Source organism: Nyctibius grandis, chromosome 1 (assembly GCF_013368605.1).
Source record: "Nyctibius grandis isolate bNycGra1 chromosome 1, bNycGra1.pri, whole genome shotgun sequence".
NCBI classification, from domain to species: domain Eukaryota; kingdom Metazoa; phylum Chordata; class Aves; order Nyctibiiformes; family Nyctibiidae; genus Nyctibius; species Nyctibius grandis.
Genome location: NC_090658.1, coordinates 5709016 through 5727540, shown reverse-complemented (window position 1 = coordinate 5727540; position 18525 = coordinate 5709016). Strand labels below are relative to the sequence as shown.

Sequence of the window (18525 nt, the reverse complement as noted above, 5' to 3'; positions counted from 1 at the left end):
AAAATGAACAGTCACAGAAAACATACTAACTGTCTATGCTTGGCACAGTGTATCTCCCACACTTCCTATAACTTAACAGACATTACTTCATAGAACAACATGTAAGTCCTCCAGCTGAGAATAAACTGAATGAAGAAACTTTTTAAACTTCAAATTTCTTATTTAATTTAATTAGTTCACATACTGTGTTAATCACCTAAAGGAGCAAGTTAAAATTACAGTAGTTAGTAAAGCAAATGCAAAAAAAAAAAGTTCCAGGTGCTTCCTCTAACTCATGTAAAAGTTGCTCTAAAATACAGAGTGAACTTTTACATTAACAATCTGAGAGGGAAGGAAGGGGAAAAACATAGACTTGAGCTTGTCTTAAAATACTGCTGATGCTACTAGGATTCAAGGTTAGATAATCTTCACAGTGTTCTGTCACTATTAGATATGGACTAAAAATACGGTAAAATGAGTTTAAAGTAAAATTATATTCAATTTGAACTTACATCTTCTTAAAGAGGTCCTCTATGTCAGTTCGAGGACATATCTTTTGGGTGAGCTCATAAAATTTCTCGTAAGTAAATGCTGCAGGCTCAATTTCATCATTCTGCAACAAAATGCAAAGGTACATTTATCCAGCAAAAGAGAGCTTATATGCTCTTTTTTCCCAAGAGCATATCACATACCAGAAAAAGCAATCAAGAACTGGTTTAGCTCTTTACCTAGTATACGCTTACCTAGTTTCTTTTGCATTTTCTGAAAACAGTTCTTAATTCATCTTTATCACAGATCTGTTTGATGGGCTGATATGCTGACCTCACAGTAACATTAACTCTGCATACACACAGAACTGGAAAACAGCCTTTGTTTTTCTTCTGAAGCTTAAAAAACTCCCCCAAAAGTCAAAAATAGTGTACAGACTTCAGGATACTTAATACCAAAGCCAAGGAACACTGAGAAAAAGTCCCAGGTTTGGTGCTGCCCCTCACCAGCCTCGCCAGGCGCTTGCTGCGGTCAGGCCAAGAACCAAGGGTTGGAGTCTCCAAAATGAAAGAAGGGAGACTGGGAAGGGAGTAAAGCCGAGAAAACTAGCTGCAACTGTAACCAGCTGTCACCTCTCTGGGGCTGCAGGGGCTCCCGTTGCGAGTGGGACAGAGCTGGACAGCAGGTCTCCAACACAAGGGTGCAAAGAGCAGGAGGAGTCTGAGAAATGCAACTGAGAGGACAGCATGCAACAAAAAAAGTACTGTGTGCATATGCCGTGCTCATATACTTTGTATAAATGCATGAAAGATAGTCTGTTACAGAAAAGAAGGGAAGCCTCATCTAAGAGGTTTAAGGAGCACTATATCATACAGATTTAATTACATTTTGATTTTAGTAAACAACCTACAGTGATGAAGAAGTTACTTATGAACAATAGGTGTGTTTTTGTGTGATGCAAATGACTTAGATCACAGCTACGAATGTGAATGATTTATCAATTTATTAGTATACAAAAAAGTTATTCAAAACCACTAAATACCTTTCCACTGGGAAGACCTAATTCCTTAAGTGCCTGAAAGATCACTTTTTCTGTTTTACCTGATGCAAAGGTTCTGGTAATGCTAAAACAAAAAAGAGTGGGGGAAAAAAAAAGGAGAAATGTTAGTCACTTTTTAAAGAACCAGATCTCTCTTCTCTTGCTTTTACTGCCAACATTTTCCTCTGGCTTCAACTGATGAATGTAAGCATCTTCCAAGTAATAGCACAGTTGAAAAAGTGCTCTAAGCTTCGCAGAGCAGCAGTGCTCTGCCTGCAAGCTATCCATTAGGAAATACATCAAAATAATGAACTGCAAAAAGAACAGAAGAGGGTTTTTTTCCAACATACTGGGATCCAGAGGCATGCAAAGCATCATTCTGCCGGCTTTTAAACTCTATGGATAGATAAATGACTTTGTTTAAAAAGTAGCAGATTCTACAAGTGAGGAGACTCATGTCTCCAGCCACTCCTAGTTGTAGTGACTTCCCTTCCTTTCCAAGCACTAATCTATGCCTCCCAGGTCACGCATAAAGTAGGCGTGAACCATTCCCAAAGGCAGCTTCCTTCCTCTTTCCTTTTCAAGCAGTCGCTGCTAGCAAGAGACTCCCACGTGCATGTCGAATCTCATCCCCTGCTCCCTCACCAGTTGCAGTGCTCACTCCTCCCTTTGAACGCTCCTTCACCTTATGAATATCCCTGTTCTAGATATGTTATGCACAACTTATTTAAGTAGGTCTCAGCTGCCACTCAAGTATATCCACCAAACTGATTAACATCTACTTGCTTCTGCAAAACAGGAGGGATTTTGCCATGCATGAGACTGACAAACTGGTTTCACTTGAAATTAAATAAATCCAATTAAAGCTTACATCTTTGGTATGATTAACGTGAAAGCGTGTGGTCTACTTCTGTTTCCATTTGAGAAGAGTTTGAATAACCTCTGACTCTGGAAAAGTAGATCCAAACTTGACAGCTCTTCCTTCTGTTTAGGGTCTAATCTAAAATGATGTGTCCCACAACTCCTTGAGTTTGATGTCTCAATCCAGAGAGAAATACTTAAGTCTGTATCCAATATCTATTTCTAATGCTAACAAAAGCTGTACATCGGGAAAGACTCTATAGTTGCCTGATAAGAATGTGTTGCTTTTTATCATCGAGACAAACATTTGCTGAGCCTTTTTGTTAATCTCGACCATACTAAATAGCTTCACATGGTGAAAGACGTGGAACAAACTGCTGCTGTTATTTGTTGCCACAGCAATTCACAGCTGTTTTACTCTCCAAAATACTCTAAACCACCTATGTAAACTTTTTCATACTAATAAAATTAAGATCAGGAAGCCAAAGATCTAAATGATAAAATAACTTTTTAACAAATCTTGGCCAATTTTTTTTTACTGGGTTCTTACAACAGAAAGATTTCTATGTCCCTATTTAGGCACCTAAATAAGTTATTTCATTTCCAAATCTGATAAGTACTGAATTGTTTTCACTAAAATATAGACTGAGTTTAACTCTAGGCACGTGTTTCTTAAAAAAACACTCAGGTGTCTATTTTTCTACTAATTCTAAAACACAGAGTAACGTTAGCTCTACAATTTACAACCTATCTCCAGCCCTGTAAAAAATTCTGTGCCTGTTCTAATGAATTGGGCCCCAATAATAAATGTCATGTAAAACGTGTAATATTGGCATATGTAATTAATCAGAAACTGCGAGCCAAGATTCCATGGCTGCAGGGAACTTATTTTTGATGCCAAACTATTTTTTATTTTACCAAAGATGACAGCAAACATAGCAGTAATTTGTAATGAGAGCAGCAGTCTAGGAAAGATTGCATGAACCAAAAAAGATTGTAAAAATACATCATGACACTTTCATTTTGCTAAGGATATTGCAAATAAAACTACTTTTCCCTCTATTCATCCTAGCAGATTTACATTCACCTTGCTGTATGTCTTGGAAGAAAATTGGGCCACTTCAGATGCAGGCAAGTTACTGGTCAACAGATACCTGCAGGTGTTTAGTCCTCATGTTCTACAGTGGTTTGAGGCTTTTTATGGTAACACATCAATGTATTTCCTCATAAATATTTGAAATACTTCCCAAATCTGGGACTGAGAGGTATGAATCTATCGTGCTTGTTGACGGATTAAATGACTTGGTTACTTCAGACCTTCACCACTTCCCAACCACTACTTCAAAAATCAAGCCAACACATAAACTGTTCAAATCAATCTTTTATCATGGCTCCACTGAATTTATCAGTTTGTCTAGAACTGGAAGTACCACTGCCTACACTGTACAAGAAATTATCTAAAACTATCATTTCCAACCATCATCTAAGTATTGAAACAGATTTCTTCTAGGCACTCTGGAGTCATCAGTACAAAACATATTTACTAAAAAACTGTAATTTTGTCCTTAAACGACTGTAAAACAGATTTAAACCTCATTTATCATCGCTTAGCTTTTTCTTTTTTTTTTTATATTTTCATAGTTAGAAGCTAAATTAGCTTAAATCCTTTCAAATGTAGTTATACAAGGGATAAGCATAGACTGAACAAAGCTGATTTCTAAACAGGCTCTAGCTGAACAGGTGTAACTTGCATTTGTAGAAAATCCATTTTCTGCCAACAGAAAGCTGCAGAAACCAAGTAGAATTTTTTTAAAAAATGCTGACCTTTTTAGTCATCATTTACAGTAGTGTTAAAATCTGAAAATACAAAATGTCTTACCAAATGCCCTGTCCTTGTAAGACCTGTAGATGTAGTTCTAGACTCAGACTGCTAAAATTTATTAAAGCCCAAAAGACAAATCTGGTGCTCTTCTAAGGTTTTTGCACTACTAACTGCCAGAACTACTTCTCTTTCAAACACAGTATGTTGATAGGAATAGATATATGCCCCAGAGTACATTAAAATCCAAAAGTAGGTGAGAAGAATCTTCATGACTCTGCAACTCCCAACTGTACTAACGAGGAGTGAGGAATATTTATGCCATTTACCAATGACAGCCTAAAGAGTTTCACCTTCTCAAGGCTCATCATTCCCTATGGCCATGTGCTAGCTGCAAAAATCACTCTTAAACCTGAAAAGAAATGCAAGGAGCTCTGATTTCCCAGGTGAGATTTTTTTTTTCTCAGTGTTTTACTGGACTTCTGTGTAAAAATGAACTAAAGGTGATCTTGTGATACACATTCCTACAGCCTAATAGATCTGCCAGGTATTCTCCTTCTGAGAGAATAACCTTCCTACCTGTAACCCCAGAGCTACAGCAATTGCTACAGGGGTCCCTGAGCAGCAGGAGGAGGCGGAGGTTTGATGAAGCAGGGCTGACTAGAGAACATTGTATTTAAAAACAGGTATATGGGAGGGGCTGACCATAGCAATCTGGAGGTCAGTTGGAGGGGAAGCATCAGTGGTTTAAACCAGTGGAAAGAGTTACTGGGGGGAGGCTTGGGTAAACAATGTGAAACTTGGTGCATCCTGCAGTCTTCCTCCAGTCTCTCACTGACTCCTGGTCCTTTCAGTGGGTGGTACCGTGCTTCCCGGATGAGCCCCCAAAAGTTGCCACATTTCACCAACATAGCGCATTCCTTGGAGCATCCAGATGTAAAGAAGATTCAGCTTTCCTCTGCACAGCATGGAATAGTAGATCCCTTACAAATTTATACTGCAAACTACTTTTGCAATAAATTAAGCTGCTAGAGACCGATTTATGTCAACCTGGAAATCGTGCAAATTTGAAAAAACAAACTCTTGGAACTGGAAACATTTTGAAGAAAAAATGATTCAACTTTAAGAGACCATTTAAGTCCTCTAAAATCAAAACTGCAGATCTGGCCATTCGATTTAATACACTGGAACCAGTGGACTGGACTCTCTTCAGCAATATGCGGGCTTGTCTGCATACACAAATCAGTGTGCTGTAGCACAATGGAGAGAATTTATGCCTTGCTAAATGCGAAGTAAAATATTTCAAGGCAGAAACAGTTTCAGACAAGCTAGTGCACTATAAATTCATACTGAGGAATAAAGCTCTATGTTCAAACACAGGCATAAAGCTCTGAAGTCTTGAAAAATAATTTGCCCCTGTAGTATTGTTCTCTCATCTTTACCCTTCAGTTGATATTCCTCATGGGTCTTCTGTACAGAAGGTGCCTCATGGCAGTTTAGTTTGAGTTTGAGAAATAAGTAGGAGCTTGGCAATGTGCATGGCAATGTGCAAGTTGAAAGATTAATACACTGAAGCAGCCTTAACACTGTCAAGGTGTCACCTGAGTCATGAAACTAAAGAAACCTGGAGGCAGCATGGCAGGCCCTTTGTCTTTTTGCAGATTCTACAGATGCAGAATCTTCTCTTTCACCCTTGAAAAAAATGTTCTGTGAGGCTTATCTTGCAAAGTCCTCCTTCTTGCTGCCTTCTGTGAATTTCTATTTATGAAAAAACAGCATGTGCCAAAAGTGTGGTTTTCACATACTATACGAAGAGGAAAGAAGCTCTATGTATCAGCAAGAATTAATTTCTAGAGCAGGAGGGGGGAGAATTACTGCCTAGCCAGAGACGACTGAAAATCAGTAACTTGTAATAGTTAATAGCTGTACAGAAAGAAATATACTGTTCTAGCTTTTCTGTTACTGACAACAACTAACCCAACAATTCATTTAGCATGTGGAGAAAACCAAATATTACCCTGGAGGTTCCCATAAAAGCAGAAGTATTTTTGGCAGAGCTGTATCTGTCTCTTTTACAAGCAACTACATTTTAAAACGTGTATTTTCGTCCTCTACTTAACTGTCCCACAAGTTTTTATGGTTCTTTTGATAAGTATTTTATGAAGTTTTGCAACTGAAAAAGCCATCCCACAGTTTGACGAGTTCTAAGCTGAGAAAACTGATGCTCTTAGCTCTAAGAGACTTTGAAAACAATTACAAGCACTCATATCTTCATTACAATGGACTATGAAAAAAATTACTAGGCTAAGACCTGCCTAGTCTCCCAAGGAGGTACAGAACTCAGCTAAGTATGTCTAGTTCTGTACTTATTTTTACATATGTATTAGTAATAAAATTGATATTATATTTCATTATTAAGGCACAGGATTTTATTAACATTATACAACCAGTACCTGATAAAAACTTGAATTCCCAATTGTGCTTACCTCCTAACGGGAATTTTCCCATTTGTGTTTGTCAGAAAGGCCAGCTTCATCCAGCTGAAATTAAGAATGAAATATTTTTTAAACACTATTTATTAAAATTGGGATCTAGACACTTATATTTAGATTAATATTATTGCCATGTCTGTGGAATGAGTACAAAGAAATATTTGTTCTGTAACAAAAACATTTTTCTGTAACCTTTTAGTGCTTGAGGCAGAGCAGTTCTGTAACTGCAAAGTCAAAAAGCAGCACACAAGAATCACTACATCAATTAACACGAGCATGAACACAAGAAAGACTCATGGGATTTTGTTTGCATATGCATCAATGAAAGAACAAACCAGGCAATAATTAAAACATACAATATCAATAAATCAAATGAAGAGTTATAAATTCTCTTATAATTTCTCCTGGGCAGGTGCCAGATATAGACTTGAGACCTCTTCTGGTCACAGTGAAAGATAAACCCTAAACTAATTTATTACCATTTTCTGTATTACACTGTTTTGTGACTGCAAATGTTGAACTATGACAAACAAAGTATTTTTTTTTTTAAGTTCCAAGAAGGAAAATACAAAGACAGAAAAATAAAGGAGAAAGGGGAGGAAAGAAAGTACTTACTGTTTCTTGAGACATGTCATTGGACTGACATTGTTAGCTCTAAAGTTATGTATGATGGATCCAAGACCTTCTACCCATTGCTGAAAAACACGAAAAAACAGAAACACCAAATTAGGAAAACTGAAGAGGGAAAAAGTAGGAAAGTTTGTCTTGGGGGAAGGCTCTTCTTCCTTGCAGCTATGGATAGTGTTAACAACCTGAGTCGAGGAAAAAAACCTGCCCACTTCACAGCCTATAACATCACGGAAAAGTCCAGCCACATTTTACCCATTACTATTTCATCCTTCACTAAACAAAGTGATTGTGCTTTCCATTCTTCCAGGTACTACATGTGGCATCAGCGGTGCTATTAAAACAGTTATTGCCAGCAAAGGCAAGCAGTCCATTGATTGATTTATTAAGCCTTCTATTTATAGCCTATATAAACATATGCCTCCTTTTCAGTTGCGGCTGGCGGTATCAGCTATAACTAAGCAACATTATACAATACGTGATGACATATTTAACTGGTCCAGTTTTAGAAAAGGAATGAAACAAAATATTAATAAGCTAGAGCAAACAACAGGGAGGCACAATTGTTCTGTGACACTGACCTCATCTAACACCCTGTTACGCATTCAATTCCTGCTTGCTTCCTGGCTTTCATCCTTAAAAAGCAAAACATTCCAGTAATCATTGGGATGACTTGCAGCTAACAGCAGCATTACAGCACTTACTTATGTAATTCCTTTTTATGGATGTATTTTTCTACTATAGCTTGTACCTAGACTTTGTAGTACTGTATAGAGGAAGCTTAAGGATTAGGCCCTAACGTGAACACTCATTGATTTCAGCAAGAATCCTGGCAGGATAAAGCTATAGGAAGAGAGAAAAATGACAGCACTACAAGCCAAGTTTGATCTCAATTATGCCATTGTAATGCTAGGATTACTCAACAGATAATTTACACTGGTGGAACTGAGATGGGATTTGGTCCATTGCTTAACATTAACCTTACGAATAAAGAAGCTTCTTGCTTCTGGCCAAATTCTGTGCGTGCAGCTTGAACTGACTTGGGCAGGATCCAGAATTTGACACTTATAAATAGATGCAGATGATATATTTTTCTTTTCACAAATGAGTGCTGTACATCTGCAAAACAGATGAAAAAAATCCTCATTTCTATAGGAGGAATACTAATGTCTTTGGAAAATGGCATATTGTAAATCGCAGGCAGTAAATCCCTATGGGCTAAAACAAGGTCTAAGGTGTCAATTCAGCAGATAAACATGCTTAAGCAGACCCTTGTAGTCATGACACATTACAAGCACATCACAAACTTCTTTTTAAACAAGAAATTGTTATTCAGACTCACTTAAAAATGGACCTTATAAATCTGTTTTGCTTTAGAAAAAGTAGCCATTTATTAAGACATTTATTAATATTTAAATATTCCTTTTTGAATTATCCTTTTCAAGAAGAACTGCATACAATATGCATATAAATAGAATAAGTGTGTATCTGAGAATCATTTGAAAATAGAAGTCTGACTTATGAGAAAAGCTAGCATTTGGGGCCTTCTCAGGTGTGTTTTTGCACTTGAAAACCAGTAGCAGTCTGCCCTCCCATTTCTCTTCTCCCAGCTGCGTGAATAAGATGACTTAGTAGTCACAGTATGGATGTGCTGTCTAGGGATATAAAGAAAGCAAGGTTCAGGGGGAGAGATAATATTATTTATTAGAACTGATATAACTGGAAGCCATTGACAGACTTAGGGAACTCTTATCTTTTCCTACAAATGTTCCCTCACCTAAGATGATATAGGAGTAGAGCTTGTGATAATTTCAGGATAAATGCCTGAAGAAGTCTTATGTATATTTCAATCTTCTAGAACTATCAAAATTCAACTGTCATCATTCAACTATCACCAACTATCCAGGTTTGGGTTTTTTTGTGGTTTGTTTGGTTTTGTGGGGTTATTTTTTAAACAGTAAAATGTAACATTACTGCTGCATTAACACTGTCACAGTTATACAAAAATTTATCCTGATATGACCTGGATTAGTCTGTAGTCCCTTAAAAGCTCCTCAGCCTTTCAACACTGACCCATAAAATAAAATGGCATATGCACTGCAATCAAAAAACCCTTGCAAAATTACGTTATGCAAAATGCATGTTGTGAATAAGCTTTGGTCTTTCAAAACGCCCATTTTTTTCTGCTAAAAAATGACATTGGTGCAGTACTGGCAATGTCACCATTTCAGCAGGAAACAAACACACAGAGATCCATTCTGATTTGAAGGCAACAGATTGCAACTACACCAGATATAACAAAATCTAATATTTATAAGTAAAGTTACCCAGCACTCAGTTCTGAAGCTACTTCTGTACATCAAGAACAGCTGCCAAAAAGCAACACTGCTAGAAAAAAAAAAACAAGTACAGAGAGAAATCAATACACTAACCACTTACCAAGTAACTTCTTTGCAGGAATTGTCCTGATGATTCCCACTTCAGAGGACTCCCTAATCTTTTTTCAATGATAATGCCCTTTCCCAATAGAGTTGCCAAATCAGGAACTGCATTCTCTTCCACCAAAAGAGCACAGAACTACAGCCAAACACTGATAAACCACAAAAGCATCACCTCTCTGCTAGCACCAAGCAAGGGAGTAACATAAGAGTCTCTGTCCACCTATGAATCATCTTTACATTGGCATGATGTCCCCTGGGCAAGACATGGCAGTTCAAGAGATGCATTTTCCTATCTGTACCACACCACACAGCTGCACTACAATGTAGCATCTGGCTATTTGTACTTCAGTTTGGGGCTAAAGCAGTTTCTGGAGCTCTTCATCAGATATTCCCCATGGTTACCAGCTGGCCCCAAATTGGCTACAAATAAGAGAGCTGAGGAAAAAAAACAAATGCTTCTGGATTGTGAACATACTTTACAGAAGCAAAATGACATAAGATGAAAAAATTTCCTCATCCACAGATTAATATACAGGCTCAGTGCAACACATCCAAACTCTGTCAGGTGGTCAACACAGAACATCCTTCTGAGCCAGAAGTGTCTCCAAATATCAGCTAGCTTTATAATCACTTTTAAGGCACTGTGATCCAGTGCACAGATATTCATAAAATATCCAAAGCCCGAATACTCTGACAAATATCAAGCTGGCAATATATTGCTTTCCTGACAACAAACCATTCCCAGATTTAAGGTACGCTCGTCTGATGACCTTGTGGGAGAGATGAAATGAGAGCTCAGTTTTTTCTCAGCTAACACACTATGAAGAACATAGCAGCAGCCGTGCTTGTGTGCTACGAGGACACTCCTTAACCTACAGATGAAGCTGAAAGACCTGTAAACCTATGTGAGTTAACAGTGATAAAGATCCTCAACTCTCTTCTTTCGTGCTCAGCATTTCCAAAATCACTAGCTTTCCAAAGAAGGAAAATCCTATAACAAGAGAAATTCTGAAATAAGGTAGATAGGAAAGACTTCACTTGGGTCTTACACAAAGCAGAGTTACAAAATGTTTTTGATAGAAATATAGGATATGTTTGATTCTTTCTGATGCTAGTGCTAAATATTTTCAGATTTTCAAAATATGGCTCAGTACCTTTAATCTGTCAATGTAACTCCTGAATGGATCTCTATATAAGAAGAATTATTCGAGATTCATATAAAAGAGGAATCTGGGCCCTGCTATCTATCCTAGGGAAACAACAACCATGAAAAGAAACAAAAACAAAGACAAGTACACATTAAATACAGAACCTTAGGCTGACACGAGAGATCAAAATCCAAGTACACTGCGGGCTGGAATAAGCAGACTGTGTTGTTTTTCTCTAACAAGATCTAACATTGTCAAATATATAAGGAGAAGGTGCAAGAAAAACTGATCGAAGAAAAACTCTCTCAGCTTTTGCTGTAGTACTCAAATGCTGCAGAGGCACTTAGTGACCTTGTGTTAGCTGGGGTTCATCGATGAAACACAGGCAGCAGTGCAGGGCGCACAGATATGTTTGACCTCTCAGCCATCAACCTTTCATTCAGGAGGGTTAAAAAGGGCAAAAAATATGAAAGGCTAAAAATCACTGTAACCTACAGCTGATGAAATTCTAGACAAGGTCATCCACGGCTTATTTACAGATGAGGTCAGTATTATCCAGACCTCTTGAGATTTTCCTTTGCTTTTTCAGTGCAGTCTCTCCATACTTGCACTCTACCTAATTCAAGCATTGGGAAAGCTGGGGAAGCAAGGAGGCACTGATTTTGGTATTCAGTGCCTGTCACTGGCTGTCAGTCAGAGTCGAGGGCTTGATAGCTTGAAGGTTCAGGAAACCCACAGAGAACAGAACCACGTTTCCCAATGCAGTTACCAAGACAGACGTGGCCTGGCAGGATTCCCGGGTCCCTTGCCCTCACCCAGTGATGCCATGACCAGTATCTGTCCCTCCTCTCCTAACGCTGATGTCTCAGAAGTAATTTCTGTTCTATGAAAATTACCATACCTCTAACGTAAGGCAGCAAAAGCAAGGAGAGTAGAATAGTGATGGTGTAAAACCTACCTGACCAACTGCAGCACAGACTTGCAGGATATTGCTGTGAAAATCCTCTTACAAAGACAAAAGGGACTCCTCTGACTTCCAAGTATTTCATCCGGAAACCTGAGGCTCACACAAACACTCTGTATCGGGAGTTGCCTGATGAGTCCAGACTGCTACCACCCTTCAACAAAGCTTTCCACCCCGGAATGACTTTTCCAGCATTGGAGGGTCCTACTCTGAGAGCGGCTGGAAAACTCACTTTGGCTGCTTTTGCATACAAACTGAGACAAACACAGTGGAGCTTTACACAGTGAAATCAACCTCCTGGCTACGGGCAACCAGGGCTGAAGTTTTCAATTTACTGATAATTCTGCAGTGGAGTAGCTAAGAAAGAACATGAAAAAGCAGAAATGCAAGCACATTGAAATCACAGACACTTAACTGCAGACTGACTAGGATAGGAAGATTTCTCTAGAGAACATGGTATCGCTTACTTGGCACAGGGCTCCCTGAACCTGTAAGCAGCGGTCATATATTTAAGGCAGTCATAGTTTAGAAATGTTTATCATGTAGGCTATGAGACATAAGTCATATACTAACATAATGGGACAGAAAAAACAGCAGTTGACTTCTAGAGTTCTGTTCAAGTATGTTCTGCAGGTTTCTTGGAAAGTTTTGCTTTGAAACATCAAAATGAACCAAAGCTATGGGAAAACAGAACTTTGCTGTGACTGTCGGATATGCCCATGGGAATCTTCTGCTACCTTCTAGTTGCCCTCCTAACAATACGATTTGGGCAAATATTTAAGAGCTTGTTTCATGGAAAAAAAAATTAGGGTCAACTGAAAGCGAACTTTTTTGTAAGTCAAAAAGAGCCATATAGTACAAACGGCAACAAAAACGACCAGCCTGAAGTGCATCTTACCAAAAACATGGTGGTCCATTTAACCATTTTAAACAAACTGAAATAAATATAAAAATTAAAAACACTATTCCAACTGAAAAGCTGAGTTTAAGAATGTCAAAATTAAATGCTTTCGACTGCAGTCATCTTCAACACCATAATATTATTAGCTTGCATTTTAGTTTTATGTTGTTTGTCAGCATATGAGTAATAAAGCATTTCAGCATGTGCTATTCATTCTGGTGCCTCACAGGTTAGCCATCAATGTGTGATTCACTGTCTCTTGTGAGTAACACACCTGTAGAAAATGCCTATTTTCTGTCAAATCCATCTATGCCAGTATAAAAGGTTACTCCACTCTCCTTCCCACTCTGTCTCCCCAGTGGCTGCTCCCATCCCTACCTACCGGCCAGTGGAATGGTGTGCGTCAGGTTATCTTGAACACTGGTGCCAGCTTTGCTCCTAAATAGGTAATGTGAGCTTAAACCTACGGCTCTTGAAGCAAACTAGGAGTGTTCACCCCTAATAAAATTCACAAAGGCCTCTGCCAGCAGGGCAGTAGGAACAGTACTTTCTGGCAGAAGGACAGAAACTATCATCTGGAGAGACGGATCTTCCTAACAACACAGCTGGATCTGGGAAAGAACAGCTGTCAGGACAAATTCACCTCTGGTATGCAGAAATATTAAAGAATGTAAAAAGAGCTGACTTGATTTAGGTTAATCTTTTAAGTTAAAACTCCTTACTGCATTGCCAAAGCAGATGAGCAAAGACAAGAAGTCCAGATTTTGGGTTGCTCAACTACAACAGCTTTATTGGACTTAGGCCAACTTTGGATAGGCAGCCTACATGCCATGCACTAAGGCCTCACACCAGCACCACATCGCTTCTGCACTAAGGAAATTCGCCCCTAAACACTCAACGGCTTTTTCAAATGTCCTAGATTGAGGAAAGCAGATTATCAGATGACTAGGTCACAGAAAGTCCATCTGGGAAGTAAAAAAGAAAATACACACATATGCTCACACCTCTAATATGTGTGCGTGCGTGTTTTAATTTTAGCTCACAGTAATTTATATAACCCGATTTAATCAGGATTCCAAACATTAGATTTTAAATTCCACCTTTTACAGCCACCCTCTGCTACCACAGTGGAGTTGCTTTAGGAACGGACCATGACAGCTGCTTGCAATCAGAGACAGAGTACACTCTATTTTGTGGTTGTTTTGTTTTAAGAGTGGAAATGAAAACCAATTTCTCAGCTGAAAACACCAATAAAATTTAAGTAGATAGAATGTAAATACCAGAGTTGGAGTTTGGAGACAAGTGGAGAGATAATAAACACACTCTTGTTGTTGGAATAGCTATCCTTGGAGCTCAGCGATGACCTGGCCAGACCTGCTGAGCACATTGCCACAAAAGGCAGAGGAACATGGGGCTGTCCCAGTGCGGAGATGATGACAGATCACAACGAGCAGCCTGTGACGAGCCCTGTCATTTCACAAGGGGGGCTTACTATTGAACGTGGATTAAATCAAGGCCTATTTTAAACTGCAGTAGTAGCTGCGCAGCTACTTAATGCCACATAAAGACTCACTTCTAGAGGAGATTTACTATGTCCCAGAAGAAAGGCGTCTTCTCGTGAACAGAACTGGAAGAATTAAGCAGGAAAAGCTCTATGTGCAGATAACTCCTAGAAAATCTTATTTAAGCACAGAAGTATAGTAGCAAGTTAATGTACTCCGCAAATACAAAATGCCAATACAGCATAGGCCAAATGATTTCCAACATGCCCATATCCCTAGCGAAGCCACAGCTTTAGGTGCAACTTAGAAAGCTCTACATTGTTTTTGGCTTGATCTATTTTACCCTCTTCCTTGTGCCTCAAACTTACCAGATCAGGTGGATCATCATTCTTGACAAGTTCTGAATATATATTTTGGTGGAAAGACTCCCAAATGCAGGACTCTCACATTTATGGGCCTCTCAGAGCCCACCGACAAGCCGTCTGCAGTATTATACACCATTTTTGTAGGCATCTTGGTGGTCAACGAAGCAGCAGATCTTTCAGACAGTATGATCGGCTCACCTGTTTTAACCGTCTACGTAACTGGCCAACATACTCCTCACAAAACAATTAGTCTAATGCAGTTTACTGAGATCTGAGGTGGCCAAAAAACTCCAACTTTTTTTTTTTTTCTCCAGAATAACTCAGAGACATTGTTGGGTTAAGCATAAAAGTGAATGCTGCCAGCAGCACCTCCTTTTCTTTGCTTCCTAAATGTTTTCAAAACATAACTGTGGCACGTTATTTCCCTGAAAGCCTGCTGCAAACACACAGTAAAATCAATTTAGTGTACCCATGTAAGTTATACAAGTATTTCTCCTATCGTGGAGTTTACGCAGTACTGCCAGTGTTTGAAGAGGTATGGATCCAAAGCAATGAAAAATCAACCAGGTCTGCCAAGGGATTTAGTGATGCTGCATACAGCAAACAGAGACTCAGTTTTAAAGGCGGGGATTTAGTAGGTGTGTGTTATGGATCACTATTGAATGTTTATATCACAGGCAAAGCAGATTATAATACACCATAAGTACATGCAATCAGAAAATAAAAGAAAAAAAATGTGTATTTTTAAAATCCCTTGAATCTCTGGATCTAAGCGAGTAGCATACTATCAGTACTCTGGATCAACTTTCTCAGAGCAGCTGACAGCAGACAGATGGAGTACCAGGCCTTGGTGGAGCCACAGAACTTGCATTGTGAACTGCAATCTTAAGCTCTCAGGACAGATGACGTGTAAAAAAGTACCATTGTTTTCTTAAGACTGTTCCATGTCAACGGGAAACAGAAAAGAACCTGAGTACACTGGAATCCCCTTAACTGTAGAGAATTTTCTTTCCTGCTTTTGTCTTTTCAAATAATATGAACCAAACAATACAATTAGGTTATCGCTGAACAAAATTTTGGAGGGCTGAGCTCCACCCACCAGCAAAATGAAAGTAATTGCACTTCCCTTCAGCATCGCTGTGTTACAGATCCTCTGCACAACCATCACATAGTCTGCTGTACAAGCCTCATGCAGAGATGCTAAACAGTTGTGTCCTATATTTAACGGTCTCAGTGTCTACTTTTGATAAATCACCATGCATGCAGAGTCTGATAAAGTAACTATTTCCTTTCACCATGGCACACAGACATGTTACAGAATGCCCCAAATGGATGTTTGCTGTGGCAAACAGACATTAAAATGGGTATTTCAGTCAGCCAAGCAGGCTGACTTACTCAGGAAAAACAATCGAGTACTGCTGAGGAACTCTCTTTTTTTTTTTTTTTTTAACTCCCACACACTGTTTAATTGTGAAATACCTTGGCTATTTCTGCATTTTCCGCTACCATGAAAGTGAAGCTGATGTTCACCAGATCTGTGCCACTGCAAACACACACTATCCGTCCTTCCAACTCATTTTCCGATTTTCCAACAGCCTCAAGTGCAGTTAGTATTTTGGGATCCTGTGAAACAGAATAAATAACTCGTTACATTTGGAATACTTTTGTTATGCAATGCACTATGGTAAAGATGCATTCCATCTCCATATACATTAACCTTAGCCAATCATCTTAAATGAGTGCTTTCACTTAGAATTATAGTGTGTAAACCTGAAAAACAATATATTTTAATAATAAGGAGCATGACTGTGAGAATTCAGAAGTAAATTTAGTATTTTAAATATGTTTCAGAAAGTTAAATTAGATATATTTTCATCACAAAAAAGAAAAATTAATCACTCCAAGGACTGCAAATAGAGGAACAGTATAAATCTCTAAGTAAATTATTCCAATCTAATTAAGGCCATAGTTACTGAGAGTTATGATCTGTGTGACCTTTTGGCTGTTTCTTAACGACATGTCGTACAAGCTGGTATCTCTGCTGAGGGTCAAGGGCTATAGATTTAATGGGCATAAAGAGCAAATTACCTATGTAAAGAGAGAGGTGAAGTCTGAAGCATATTGGTATGGTTGTCAGCACATGAAGCATGGGGTTGTCTGCACCACCACTTCTCTATGGGGGAAAGATTTTAGCCTATGGATTCTCAAGAGAACTACTAAGAGATAGTTATCTACAGTTAACACAGAAACACTTGATACATGAAAGTGGAAATGCAGAGATGTTAACAGGTATCTTGCTTCATAACAAATCTTCTAAACTAAAGGCCTGGAGGAGGGAGGCCCACAAATCACTTCAGAACATTCTACATTTTCCTTCTGAAGAATACCACTGAAAATAGTTCCAACGTTTTGGGTTTCTCCAGAACTCCTAGCTAGTACTTCTGTTTATATTCTTCAAAATGGCAGATAGTGACCAGATGCCCTCTCTGACCATCTAATTGTATAAAGAGGGATGCAAACAAAACTTTCAATGTTTGATGTCAATGGAGCAAAAAAATACAACACATTTTAAACAGACAGAAACATAATTTGGAACACAAAACATTTTTTCCCGGATCCCTAAACCAATAATCAGGATATGTTGTTAGAAAATAATGAAAAACTCCTGATAACGTGCTCTTAATGCCTGTTGTTCAGCTTTCACTGCATCCTGAAAGCTGAGCACTGAAGAAAGACCAGATGACAGAACCTTCCCACTGCAATCACACCAAATCACTTGACTTAAAAACTTAAAATTTTAGACTGTGATTGCAAAATAAAAGTTGTGTAGCTGATATTTTTCAAAGAAATGAACTTAATTCTGCATTTAACCTTCAGTTTAAATAGTCTTTGTTTAAATGAAGAGTATAAACTAACTAAAGAGTACCTTTGGTACAGCTCCAAAACGAACACTGTTGATCAGGGAGCATTCTAATACCTGTCCTTCCTGAAATGGCAAAAAAAGGTACAAGTTCAAAGGTCTGTTGATACACGGCTCCATTATGAATTGCAGTAAAAATAAACAATGAATCTTACTTGCAAACACTGTTAATTAACACTAAACAGTGTATTTTCCTTTTATATCAGTTAATGCCCTCTTAAATACTTCACTTTTGTCAAGTCTAAAACAATAGGGCTAAGGCTAGTTTTATAAATAAATTAACACAGTATTCTAGATTTTAAAAAACTAGCCAGAATATAAACCAAGTGCAATAATAGCCAATATATATTCCTGACATAATTGTAATATACCTTTCCTTCACTTTTCCAGCTCAGAAAAAAGCCAAATTCATCCACTTGGAAGAGACAGTTGCTTTCAAAGACAAAAGATTCCTATAGAAAAGAAAATAAAGACCATTATTTTAGTCAGTTTGACAAATGTTATAAATCTATTTATTGTTCAAAAATAAAAGATTGTTACATTTCTCCCTAAATATGTTCCTGGAGAATTTGCTGGTCCCAAAGCAATCAGAAATGAGGGAGGTAGGCTTTTAAAAAAATCATCATTTTAATGATTTGTCTTTTTGCTTCCATTTGAGACACTGGGATGCACTTAATTAATATTTTCCTACTTCTTTTCAACTATGAAGATTTGTTTTGTTTAATAAAACCGGTGATTCTTACCTGATCAAAAACCTTAATGAAACGGAACTTCAAAAAAATTATTGAAAATTAAATGCTTCAAACTACACATAGGGTAAAAATATGTAATTTGCCAATACTACCTTCAAGATTAAACGACCACATTTCATTTTAACATTCAGAGTTTGAGAAGCACTCTTCTGTTAGACTGACAGTATACGTGCCGTGAGCATTTTGCAGCCACAGTATCTGGCAAGCAGAGTTTGAAAGATATTGA

The 18525-nt window shown here is 38.2% G+C and overlaps 1 protein-coding gene across 4 annotated transcripts in view; it reads right to left on the bottom strand.

The window, feature by feature from the left end:
- Positions 1–18525, bottom strand: part of PLCB4 (phospholipase C beta 4) — a 207040-nt gene that overhangs the window by 70925 nt on the left and 117590 nt on the right. For 3 of the 4 annotated variants that reach the window (XM_068417017.1, XM_068417165.1, XM_068417106.1), the window contains 7 exons: positions 17919–17999; positions 17554–17613; positions 16107–16250; positions 7295–7374; positions 6674–6727; positions 1511–1592; positions 492–592 (listed from right to left, as the gene is read on the bottom strand). In XM_068417017.1, coding sequence (XP_068273118.1) covers positions 492–592; positions 1511–1592; positions 6674–6727; positions 7295–7374; positions 16107–16250; positions 17554–17613; positions 17919–17999 — 602 coding nt within the window. The remainder of the gene's footprint in view (positions 1–491; positions 593–1510; positions 1593–6673; positions 6728–7294; positions 7375–16106; positions 16251–17553; positions 17614–17918; positions 18000–18525) is intronic. The other variant, XM_068417242.1, reaches the window with a different exon arrangement.